At 41.5% G+C, this 13,346-nt stretch overlaps 1 protein-coding gene across 1 annotated transcript; it reads left to right on the forward strand.

Annotated features, from left to right (window-relative positions):
• Positions 1 to 777: 777 nt before the first annotated feature.
• Positions 778 to 5,893, forward strand: LOC146236338 (vasculin-like). The gene is made up of 11 exons (XM_084687993.1): positions 778 to 1,025; positions 1,550 to 2,266; positions 2,556 to 2,678; positions 2,803 to 2,929; positions 3,179 to 3,372; positions 3,530 to 3,590; positions 3,719 to 3,903; positions 4,156 to 4,311; positions 4,505 to 4,707; positions 5,209 to 5,311; positions 5,402 to 5,893. Exons 3-11 carry the CDS (start codon positions 2,616 to 2,618, stop codon positions 5,555 to 5,557), a joined length of 1,248 nt encoding a protein of 415 aa, XP_084544119.1. The 5' UTR covers positions 778 to 1,025; positions 1,550 to 2,266; positions 2,556 to 2,615; the 3' UTR covers positions 5,558 to 5,893.
• The last annotated feature ends 7,453 nt before the right edge of the window (positions 5,894 to 13,346 follow it).

A 13,346-nucleotide genomic window follows, 5' to 3' on the forward strand; every position in this document is an offset into this window, starting at 1 on the left:
GACAGGGAGGATCTGGCAGAGATGAAGAGTAGCTCCGTCTTGTTGTGATATAGTTTCAGGTGGAGAAATCCATGATAATGCATCAACAAGACATGCAAAACGTTATTTCAATGACTTGGGGGACTGAGGGTGGAAAGGATTGGAACAGATACGTGTTGTCAGTGTAAGCGGTAAAAAAGAAGCCATGTGATTTGATGTTAAGCCAATTCTCCTGGTGCACATGCTGTAAGAATGGTCATATTTCAGAACTAGCCTATCCGAAATTAGGATAATAAATACCTTTGAAAATAGGATTTTATAATCGTTTGGAAAGTGCAAAATAAAAATGTTTTCTAATTCCCCCCCCCATAGATGATGAAAGAGATATGTCGCTTCAAGCTAAGTTCAGGCATACCAGCACTGTGATGTGGTCCCTGGTGCCTGTTTGTAGGGATGTTTTCACCCTTTCTTGACCAGCACCTTGGCACTGCTCTTGCTGAAATCCCCAACTTGTTGAAACCTCTGACTTGTTGAAACCACGGACTTGTTAAAACCTCTGACTTGTCGCAGTTGTAGATCTTTGGATGTGTCTAAAGATATGTAGGCTAATACAGAACAAACTTAATGGCAAAGCAGAATGCATTATTTTAGAATGCCAGTACTGTAGTTGGGCCTTGCTGCGTGAATACCCTTGCAGTGCAGCTTATTTGTCTCATAACACCTGCTTTCTAACTTTCCAAAAGTGACCTGACAACAGCCGCTAGGGGTCGACTTCACTCCGAAGCTCAACGGGGTAGGCTAACGAGATTCTCCTTTTAGCGAAGCATTGCGGTTGCGCCATTTTGGGAAGGAGTTTGTCAAAAGCGGCAAATTTTTAAAGATAAAGGAGTATTTTGCAAACATTTGAGCAACTTCTGGAAATATTTGTTGTGGATACATATACTGCTAACTACCTGGTTATGTTTTTGACGTGAAAGTCAGGTCGTAAAAATGAAATGATTAACTGACAACTTTCGAATGGGGACTGAGCTGTGAGATTCGGCAAGGTAACGAACGCAAACAACACAGATAGGTCTAGCCAACCACTTGCATAGCTGGCTACGCTGGCTTGTTTATGAGCTAGCATGAATTGAAGTGTAGCTAGCTAACGCTCATCAAAACGGAGATGATTTTGCTCAGTGTATGTAACGGTAGTTACTATATTACGTTAGGTGGGCCATTGTAAAATGATTGTAAGGCTTGTAACAGTGTAGAGCAAGCTAGCTAACCATCCGGGTTATAGTTTGCAGCAGAGTTGGGTGCAGGACCGGACTATAGCTTGCTAACACATTTACAATGGTGTTAACAAGCTAGCTAGGCTAACTGTTCTAGCTTTGGTTGCTAGCAAACTACAAGCTGTCATGTTGTTGCTTGAGCCTTGAGGTAAACGGCATGGCTAGCTCGCTGAGTACTAACAGGCCTGTATGCTTTCATAGTGAATTTACCTAGGCTACGCTAACTCGTTAAGTTAGGCTACTAACTACAGTAATAGTTGCAAACATAAAACGGCTGTTTTGTTTTCTCATTTTAGATCAAGGTGGGCACTGTAGCTACATGGAACAGCTCACGCGTCTTGATGATTGATTCTCCAGTACCTGAACAGTTATGGATGGGCTGAGAAGCTACTGAACCGAACATGTCGAATGGTTTCTTGGATATTAAGTAGCTAGCTAGCAAGTTTTTCGTGTCTCAAGTTTCAATGGGAGTTGAGTGGACATAAGCAAAGGCATGCATTGAAACGATTTCTCACCAACTACTTCACAAGTCTTCCATTGATTTGCTAAAATTGTGTCATGCATCAACTGTTAATCATGAACTAAAGTCAATAGTGGCAACATGTGACCCTTATTTGAGTAGTTCTATGTTACTTATGTATCCGCTGAAAATATGACTTGGTGAATGATAGATTGCTTTAATTTCTATACCACATCCCATCACTTTAAAGCGTAACTATAGAGTAGAAACACCCCAATGTCCCCTTTGTAACATCTCAAGAAAGGGCCACAGGAAATTTTCTCCTTCCCTGAAAAGGAATCATCATTGACTGAAATTGCATGACCGATATGGATAGCTGATTGTAAACACACCTGGAAACATTTAGAAAAATATCCTATCTGCAAGCCTCATGTGGGGAGCAGATTAACTTGACATCAATCCATATTGAGAAGAAAACCAACAGTAGAGGACTGAGAACTGTGGGACTACAGAACTGCTACAGCAGACGCCTCTGCTCGGTCGTCCGTAGCTGGTTTGTATGAGTTCTTATGACTTTGTAAAGTTATGCCAGTTCTGTGTGCATGTAGCTACATCCTTTATGTGTGCAGTATAAGGATACTGTAGTGGACAGGAGGAAATTCCAGTGAACAAATGCAGAGGCCCTTTATGCCCTATACAAGGAAAGCTACAGTATACAGGAACATTAGCTTCTAGAAAAGCCATAAACACAATTGGTAGAGAAAGCTTAGTGAGTCTCAGTCCCCTTTCAATGAGTGCATTATGTGCTTGTTTCTCACTTCTCTGTCTCCATTCTCTTTCAGGGGCCAGTGAGATGATGAGGTGTTGATGTCGTGCCTAACCTATTGGAGACGCAAACCTAAATGGCGCAGCATGACTTCACTCCAGCCTGGCTTAACTTTCCCACAGCACCATCACCGGCCAAGGTATGGGAACATGTTGGCATGCATGTGTGTGTGCCCATTGTATGCTTATCTCTGTATTTTAAATTTGTGTATTTGGTGTCATCATAGGCTCTTGTGTGTTTGACTGTGTGTGTGTGTGTGTTAGCCCTCTCACAGCTACGAATCTACCCCTGACCGTCTTGACAACCAAGGCAATGTGAGTCGCAGATGTCACAACTCCTCAGATGGCTCAGAGTCAGTCAATGGGCGAATCCCAAGTAAACTGCCCAGTGGTAAGTTTATAATGTTTGATGCACATTAAACCGATGGCTACCAGGTTGTAAGGGTGTAATAGCATAGAGTGCTGTTAAATCTTGCTTGTGCATTGTTAGCTTTGGTTAGGGGTTGTGGTTCTCATTAGAGGCTTTTCACTAACCTCCACTTGCCACAGAAAACATCAGCAGATTGTTTTCAAATATATATTTTGGTGTATATCTGTTCACACTGCAGTGTTATTCACTCACACTGTGCATGTTCCATAGGAGGCTACTCCAGGATCGAGAGGAATGGATGGAAGGTCCTCAATGGCACTAGTGAGGGATCTAGCCCGCGGGCCCCTCTCCAATACAGCAGCTGCGATGTTGGCCCTTCTTGCACCTCTAAGATCAAAGGCCTGCAGGAGCATGACAACAGGGAAAACGGGGATAAACGAAAGAAGTTTGCAGCTGAAGATTTTGTAAGTGCTTTGTTAGGGCTGTTGGTGTATTTTCTGTGTTGCAAACTTATGAGCACCAGTAACAGCCAAGACGTATGGATGTCATAATACTTGTAAGATTCCATATGTATGTAATCCCCCCCCCACACACACACACGCTTATTGTCCATTTTTGCAGCCTTCTCTAAATCCTGATGCAGAACGAGAAGTCAACCGTAACAAAGCTGCAGGTGTATGGGGTGAGTGACCTTAGAATTTTTCTATGTGGATGCTGTGTACTCTGGGTCATCTGGGCCAACTGTGAAGGCAATCAATTCTTGAAATGCCAGTTGAAATAAGATTTTCAATTTTCTATCTACTGTTATAGAACACCCTCCCAACCCCCAGTCCAGAGGCTCTAAAATGATGGTGATCCGACGCATCTCACGGGAAGAATCTTTGCCGGCACTGTCTAGCACCAGCCCAGCCCAGCAACAGGGCCCATCTCGCAATGGCACTGGTCCATCTCTTAACAAGGGTCCCATACCAAAATCAGTCAGTCTTCCAGTCAAGGTGAAACATTCAATCTGGGTCCCAGAAATAAATTATTAGCCTTCTGCATTCTACAATCTCAGTTACTGATCTTGGTTAGGATAGGTTACTGTGTGTGTGTAAACTACTTTTTTGCACTCAAGGGTTACTGCCACAGAATTACCTCTGTGTTTTAACATGTAAATTTTATATCCAAATGGTACTTAAGGTTTGCTTGACATTTTCAGATGAATATATGAATATGGAGTGTTTGGTTATGTTTTTCTCTCCCAGGTGAGTCGTTCCAGCTCGTCCTCCCCTGTTGAGCAGGGCAGCCAGCCCCGGCTGATGATGCGTCTGACCCGCATGCGCTCCGACAAGAAAAGCCACTTCCTGAAAGCCCTCAAACAGGACATGGTGGGAGAAGAAAAACTTCACCTACACTGCAAGGTCAATACATCATTTGTGTAAAACGTAATTATGTGTTTGTGTGAGTAGCTCATTTTATTGTGCAATTGCTGACTGATCAAAGTGCCCATGCCCCTTCAATCAATTTGAAAGCCTTCAATCAGTTTGCATCTAAAAGTTTGTGCAGCGTATTTTATGTGACCATTTCCCTTTTGATCGTCTACTGACCATCCAGGATGAGGATAGTTTTCATCTACACAATAACAACCTGGGCGGCGGGGACGAGAACCTCAATGGCTATGAGCGCGGCACTAGAAGTGGCCCACTGGAGAATGGCAACAGCAAGCCTAGCACCATGAGCATGAGGCAGCAGGTGCTGTGCTCCTCCAGCTTCCCCCAGCAGGAGGTGCTGTCCAGCTCCCTGGAGGCAGAGCACAGGTACACACAGAACGGACTTGCCGAAGTGCATTCACGTAGGCAAAGGCTCTGTTAGGATGCTCCCGCCTTTACTCCTTTTGGAAATATCTGGCTTTGATGACTTAAGTGTAGAAGAACTCATGTACCTATCCATTTACAGTCAATCCAAGACTGTATGTAGGAGGTCTGTATGGAGGAGGAGGACTGTATGGAGGAAGGAAAGCTGTAGTTGTTAAGCATTCCAACCAGACCTCAACTACTGTGCTCTGTTTTGAGACATGTAAAGCAGCTGGATTGTTGTTATCGTGCAAGAGCCATGATTAAGGAATTTTAATGAAGACCCTGCTGTTTAAGATCAACTTGTAACAAAGGCAAGGATATGATGAGGGAGAAAATGGAACAATACCATTGACGTGAAATGGTCACCAGTGTTGGTTCCAGTCGTCCTGTAAATGGCTGATGATGAGGGTGTAATTACTTAATCTGTTAATATTCATACAAGTACTATCTGTAATGTCTCAGGTTACTGAAGGAGATGGGCTGGCAGGAGGAGTGTGAGAATGATGAGACGTGTGCTCCTTTAACTGAGGATGAGATGAGGGAGTTTCAGGCCATCAGCGAACAGGTAAATTCTCCCTTCACACATGATGTAATACTGATACTATCAAATCAGACCCCGACTATATAACCTGAATGTCTGTTGACCCCCCCACAGCTACAGAAGAATGGTCTGAGGAAGAATGGCCTCTTGAAGAATAGTCCTCCCTCTGACCCAATGACTGCTTGGAGGACCACCAACTTTAAAATGGTCACAAATACCACAGAGGAGACGGAGACCAGCAGCAGCGACACCTCGGATGACGAGGCTTAGGACCAACCCTCATCCGAAACCTCGCCCCCAACACACATTTAACTGCACCACCACCACAAAAGCAGATGATTGGGCAGTTCTGAGGCCCTCCCACCATTTCACAGACCCCACCTCTCACCCACCAGACAAACGTTCAGAATGGACTTGAGAAAGAACACTATTATTGTTTCCGTAAAGAAACCCCCCTTTTTTGTTGGGGCAAAGGGGCGGTGGGAGACTTCAATGTTGGACTACATGTTTGTACCATCATTGAAAAAGATTGATAATACGTACCGTATGATGAATGTGAAAATAAAGTCCGTTCTGGAGGCTATTAAATAAAATGATTGCAATTCACAGCTGGTGGCTCTCTGGTGGATGTCCTTCTGGCTGATTATAGTCTGAGCATTTGGGGGGGGGGGGGTACGGTCGGTCAAAATTGTTAAATTCTTCAGTGTAATGGAAGTAAATAGCTAATTTTAACCCTCTTGATCTGATTCCTCTGTAGTAGCCATAACCCTAGCTAGCAACATAACTTACCGATGAGCAGGACATGCTTACCTGTGTACAGCCAGCTAGATAATATAGTAGCTGGTTATCCAGTGGGTAGTTACCTTCTCCTGAAAGGTTGAAACCAACTAGAGGCAAGGAAAAATCCTTGTCTGACCACATATTTACTAGCAAATCACTCGCATCTCAGGCTCACAGACTACATCCTTACTTGTGCTGTAGATGTGAGCTGTGTCTGGATAAGAGCGTCTGCTAAATGACAATGTCTGGTTGATTCCAATTCTTATTAGAAATGAAGTTGGTGACTGGCTGTCGATTTTCATGGCTTTTTTAGGTTTGGATTTCATTATAAAAAATAATAGTTACATAATGAAATTGTGTCTATTAAATGCATTATTTTCGACATTCACTTTGGAGCAATGGTAAGATAAAACATTCAGATTATTTTATTATTCACTTAGTGACATTTTCACAATAATGTTTGGCATTTAGATTTACACTCGCTAACTTGTTCAACCTTACACTTCTCTTTCAGACGAGGCCACTCTTAACATAAAGGTGACCTTTAACTCTGGTACTCTGAAAGCCATGACCAGATTACCCAATGTGCACTGCTTACAGGCGTGGACTGTAGAGACTGGTGATGGAAATACTTTCACTGCTAAGGTCTACATACCTAGAAATAAATATTTTTCTAAAAAACGAATGATGATAAAGGCTATATTGCAATCCTGCATCAATGTATACAGTATAATGACTGTAAAAAAAGTGCATGCAAAAGTTTTTCTTTGTTCTTCACATAATTCTTCCCTCTAATGAACCTTACTGAGGGATGGCGCACTGTCCTATGAATCTGTTTTGACCAGAGTACTTATATATTGATGGAAAACAGTTTCTACCACTAGAGGGCGTATACTTCTTGATTCAATTTAAACAGGTTCCCTGTTTAAATTCCCTCATCCTACAGACAGCATAAAACTTTCCTCTGAATTGTGTGCACTACCACAAATAAATAGTATGTTAGGACAATATGTATAGGGACCAAGCATCAAAGCTGTGTAGGCAAACTATTGTGTTTCATCTGCCAACAGTGTTGGCAGCTTCAAGAAAACCTTGAACTTTATTTGATAGAGGCTAACATGCGCTTTTGTGTTTTGACCTTTTGACATTGATAAAATGATTTCTGTCTTGTCTGCTGAGCAGCTGTTTAGAACTGTAAAACCTTTCCACCTTTTATTCTTTTCACGCTATAAAACCAATGGAAGTGACTGAAAGATACCCTTTTACACATTTTCACATTTCCAACAGAAAGAAAGATAATGATTGATAGCTTTACTTTTCTACTGCATGCTAAATTTGATTGCAGATAGGGCCGAACTTTACAAAATCTTCATACTATTACGAAATAGTTCAAATGCTTTCAGCAATGACCTTTTCTAGTTTATAATGGTAATAATTATAGACACATGAATGGTGCTAAAATGTGAATCTTGTTCCGAATGCTTCACTATTTCTGGAAGGTTCAGTTATGAAAAGTAGCTACCCAGTCACACACGTCACCAACATCACGACGTTACACACCTGGGCGCATTTAGGAGTACAGGTCTGGTTTAGTTAGGTCAGGATTAGTTAGAGCTAGTTAGCTTCCAGCTCAAAATGCCAAAAGACAGCTGCAGAAATGCCATGCACAGGCACAGTTGGCCAGGGTGACAACATCTTATGTAACTAGCTAGCTATATTTTCAGGCCATAACACCCTGTATGTTTGTCAGTTTCAGCGAAAACAAGCCTACCGCTAGAATAGTGCTATCCTACGTCTGTAAAACGGAAGTGGGCTCCCCTTCGTTCTGCCCAGTTAGTTCTAGCAATCCCACACACCAGTAGTTGGCTCTAGAAGTTACTGACCGTGGGGGTCAGGCCTGAAGTTAGGAGCAAAACAGAGTCCCGACTACAGCCTGCTTCGCCAGGTAAGCAAAATGTTAATCCCTACATATGCCTGCTAGCATGTGCACTACTATTCATTTGGGTCACATGACGTCACTGTAGGTTTTCTCCGCCATCTTTCCGACCGACTCGTCTCATATCATGGTGTAGGTCAGTCATGCCTGCAATATGTTGTGCAGTTGGCTGCAACAACAGCCTATGAACCTCGTACAAATTCATACAGCCAATTCATTATCTTCTCGATTCATGTAATCTTGAAGGCTGTTCGGTTTGAAAAACAATTTTATTTATGGACGTACATAGATATTGTGGACATTTAGGCTCCTTTTTGTATTTTTGTTCTTATTGCTTATCAGGGAAAATCACGTCGACTTTGGGTGTGGCCTATAGCGCCTCTGGTGGGCGTAAGTGGGCCACTTGTAGGGTGGGAGTTACTCATGGCCAAATTCCAAAATTTGGAATTCTAACTTGCTACTTGAAGGGCTCTTTGCTTCAGACGCAATGGTGTATCTAATCAGTTGTGGTCAGCTAGTCCCAAAGCTGAGCCAGGAGAATGCAAAGAGCATGTTAGGAACTTCAGAAGCTTTCTGCTCTCATGTTGGATCTTAAAGCCAATGAGAGAGTGCCATTGTTAATGTTCACATCACCAAACTGGATTTGTAACAGGTTTCTGTGGGTTTGAAGTAATATCCTGCCTAAAGACTACTACTACTGAAAGGGACTAGGCTGTGTTGGGTTCTTAGTAGACTTGTGTATCCTCTTCCAGCATGTAGCTATAGCATATACTTTCTGTGTACTTGTGGGAAGAGGTTAGATCGGATGATTCTTTGTCAAATTACATGCATGTGAATGACAGTCATTCATTTTCCAATAGTTAATAGTTAGATGCCTTTTTTGATGCCATGGAGTTTTAGCACTGAGCAATGGCACAACACTCTTTACTTATTTAATTTGTAACTCTGAAGGCACTTTTATCTGAACTCAAATATCCACACCTGTCTTTCTTCTATATTCATACTGGATGTTGCCTGTGACTAATGGTTGAAGACCGACAAACCAAACAACAAAAGGTCTGCGGGGTTGTACTGTCTTCCTGGGCCAAAGTTAATGAGACTGACAGAATGCCTCTTTATAGTACCCACAATAAAGACGTAACAAATGAGAAACCTCTTTACAGGACAGGCTTTCTGATCAAGATGTGATGTTTGCGTCTTTCTCGGGACACTTTGAAATGCTTTATCATGCTGACAATGTTTGCTGCACAAAAGTGCTTGTGACTCACTCCATGCTGGTTGCTATTTGATTGCATAATTAAAAACATAATTGTCTGGTCAACTTTATTCACTCTTCACTTGTTTGGCCAAACACCAAAAGTATATTTTCTTTTTGCTGTTTTTGGTTGCCAAACATGTATTTCTACAGATGACTGTGATTAAGATCTCAAGGTTTCTTGATTATCTCCCTTTCTGCCTGCCATGTGTCATGGGCATTCGAAGCTGTCGGAAGCTTTGCAGAACCTCACTCCAATTGGCACAGGGGGACTTTATCTGGAATCTCAGGCATCCAAGGATATTGGGCACACTCTCAAATGGAAATGTACCCAGTACCCACACATATCCTCTTTCTTGTTTCTGTGATATTGATACCCTTACTTAGATAATGAAAATTGATCTAATTTGTGAATGAGGGATCATTGACCTAGAACTACAGGGATGTAAATGTGTGTGTGTGTGTGTGCATGCTAACATTGCACTTTTCTGGGTGTGGTTTGAGCCTTTCACTTTGTGGTAGATTATTTACTGAACATTATTTGGAGGATTTTTGTCCTAACTCGTTTTTTGGGGGATGTTAAATTTGAGTTCTACTGAATCCTTATTCTATAATTATAACTTAATTGCCTTAGCTTTCCAATGCTACTCTCCACTTGACTTCACTTATATAAGACCATTTCGATCATACATTTGACACCTTTTTTACATTTCTTTTTTATGAGGTAACTGACTAGCCATGAAAGAGTTAGCCTCTGTTATTGACATCGAGATGACCTAACAAGGGAACACTTCAATTATACTGTAATCACCATTGTCTGAGCAAATCCTATTTCTATTAACAAAAGCTTTGACCTCAGTATTGACAGCCCTAGCATCACTAAATTGCAGTTTCCCAGCCACATTGATCCTTTATGTCTGCAAAGCCAGTTAGGCCAGATAAATCAATTAGAAACAACATTTAAATATAATGTGTCTTTTTTATTTTTCAATCATTCTTTATCTCTTTCACTTTGAGCATTGAATTTTTATTAAGAGATGAAGCATGGTAGTCATGCATTTCTTTCCCAGGGTGCCAGTCTGATACTGAGCCTTCCAAGAACCGGTTTGCTTTTCCATGGACTAGAGAGCCACCTCTGTAGGTCATAGGTCACTGTGTACGTTTCATCTTTCCCAGCAACGCTAGCACCAAGCACAACATTAAAGGCACGATAGGTACGTTTTGTGAACCTAGCTATTTTAGCCTGAGTTGAAATGATTTAAACCAGGGGTTCCCAATCCTGGTCCTTGGGCCTCCCTGCAGGGTGATGTTTAGATGGCCCAAGATGATGGCCCAAGATGTTTAGATGTTTCCTTGTTCCAACACACCTGATTCAAATGAATGGTCGTTAGCAGGTTTCTGCATAACTAGATAACGACCCATTCATTGGAATCAGGTGTGTTGGAGCAGGGAAACATCTAAAACATGCAGGGCAGGGAGGCCGACGACCAGGATTGGGAACCCCTGATTTAAACCAAAATATCCTACCCCGTCCCTCAAAATCCACTCCTCCAAAACACATGAACACTGCCGGGAAGTAAGTAGACAAACATACAAGTATCCTATCCAGTCATTGCTTTCGGTCCGAAGGTCGTCCATTTATTAGTACCAGTCCGACCTTAATAATTGGTTGTGTTTATTATAGTTCTTTGATACCCACAGATATCGGATTGATTTCATTTTACTGTCAAACCGTTAAATGTTTTGGTTCCGGATATGGTGTTTATTTCTGCAAAAATGTATTCTCAACAACATTACCTACCCAAAAGTTGCCTTCAATGGTGTAATAGTGTTGTTGGGAAATGAAGTCAGCTACAAATATAAAATGCACTAGTGTTTGAGATTCAAAAGAACATTTCTAGAACTTTCAGATGCCAGGAAATAACATATGCTCTCTTTGAGAGTACCATGAGGCCATTACATGCTAGCATAATTTGGATTATAACTCAGAACCTGGGTGGGGGGTGAATTAGAAAACACCTCATCACGGAATTCACAGGAGCAGCAGTAACACAACTAAATGCACAGTCAGAACCCTGGAGGGGAAATGAAGGTGCATGTGCTTTGTCTTGCATTGTGCAAACCATCTTAAGCTTTAAGAAGCTATATCTATAGCTAGGCAATTCTAGCCTACTTTTATAATGGTGATGGTACCTCTTTGTGGGCTAATAACCTAACATCCAGCTCAAATCTGCCTGTAAAAAGAAAGAGGTTCTCCAAACATACGTACATGTATCTGCTTTTCATTAAGAAGAATTAAGAGAGAAGCTGCGCAAGGTGTGCAAAGTAAGAGGTATATCAAGAAGACTTGTAATTGCAGTCATAGGCTCTTCTCCTCTTCTCAACTTTGCACAGAGCAAGGGGCAGTGTTAGCATACAGGTTGAACAGTTCAAACCAAACCTTGCAGCATGCCCACCATGTTTGCACTGCCAATGACAGATTATTTAATTTAGTTTTATTAAACTGCTTTTTTATGTTGTCATATCCCAGCAGTGGTCTCCAAAGGCAAATGCAAACCCTGGAATCAAGACTAAATAACTTTGCAAAAAAAAAAAACGCCTTTCATTTTCATATACCCTTTTCATTCCCTGTTAGCCTTTTAAACTCATGGTCATTGTATAATGTTCAAAGTGTATGAAAGCCACAATAACAAAAATAGTTTTGATGCTTACTGTAAAAAGTACAAATATCAAATATTTGATTTGTATCCAGCCCTTCTTCTACCAGACTTATTATGTAGCTGCTCAGCCTCAACCCAGATGCAATGTCTGATTCTGATTTGGAGACCAATCTCTGGAGAATAACCAGAAAGCTTGCTCTACCACAACTTGACATCCAGTTACAACATGCTGAGTAGCTTGCTATTTGCAGTAGCAACCAGGAGTGCACTTTTAGTGAGAATGTAGAACAAAACAACATCAATGCAGCTAAAAATAGAAAATAGGCTGTGTTGTTTGGGGATTAATGGGTTTTGGTCAAAGGCAGACTCTTAATAAATTGCTATTAAAGGACAGAGCTGGATCAAGTGGTTGACTCTCAAGGCACACAGTGACTCTGAGTTGGCAAAATACCACCATCACACTTCGGACATCAAATTATACTCACCAACATTAAACAGAATTATTTACAACAAGTAAATAATACTAGCCCTATTTTAAACCAATCTTGTACATAGGGAAGTGCTCTGTTGGGAAGTGCTGTGTTGAGAACAGATTATTTTTAGGCACTAAGAATCACTGAAGCATTATGCGTTTGAAATGAATTGATTCTGTGTCATAATCAAAATACACATTAGATTATTTGCTCACAAGATCAGGTCAGGATATAAGCTATTTCTGTGGGTGGGGCTGTTATCCATCAAAGCCTACTTCCGACCCCACTCCTGAGATCACAGATTACCCTAATGTTTGAACTCTAGGTTACATTCCTGATTTGAACCATAATCCAGCAAAACGTACAGTAGTATCAGTCTTATCTCTGAACATGCAGAAATGGAAGGAGAACGGTGTTCAAAAGACTACATTTAAATAGTGCCCAACATGGTGAAGCCTTGAGAACAATGTGCATTTGAAAACACATTTTGTCAAACTTCATTACGCAGAACCATTTTATCTCTGCTACACTAGAACTACCCTTAGTAAACAAAAGTTGGATCAGCCATCTCTATCTGCATTATCTATCTCTCTTCTTGACAGTAAACCATCGCTGGCCCCTTCTCATTCTAATGTCAGTAATTTGGGCTTTGACCCTATCTATCGGGCCATCACACAGACTAAATTTAGAAAATCCAAACATGATGTTATCTCAGGAAGGGGTATGCCGCAAACCACAAGTATACAAAGCCAAAACACATCCCTGCTTTGAAGGGGGTGGAAAGCAAATGGCAGTGTTGAAGCCAAGCTCTTTCTCCATTCTGTCATCTGGCCAAAGGCTGCCATTATCGTGAGACTGCGCCGTTTCTTAACTGTAAACAATTTGCTGCAATTTGGTGCTGGGCCTTGATGTGTTGGACCCACCCTCTGCACATGATCTGATTCCTCTCTCCTGG

This window comes from Hypomesus nipponensis, chromosome 22 (genome assembly GCF_054491055.1).
Source record: "Hypomesus nipponensis isolate SF chromosome 22, ASM5449105v1, whole genome shotgun sequence".
Classification (NCBI taxonomy): domain Eukaryota; kingdom Metazoa; phylum Chordata; class Actinopteri; order Osmeriformes; family Osmeridae; genus Hypomesus; species Hypomesus nipponensis.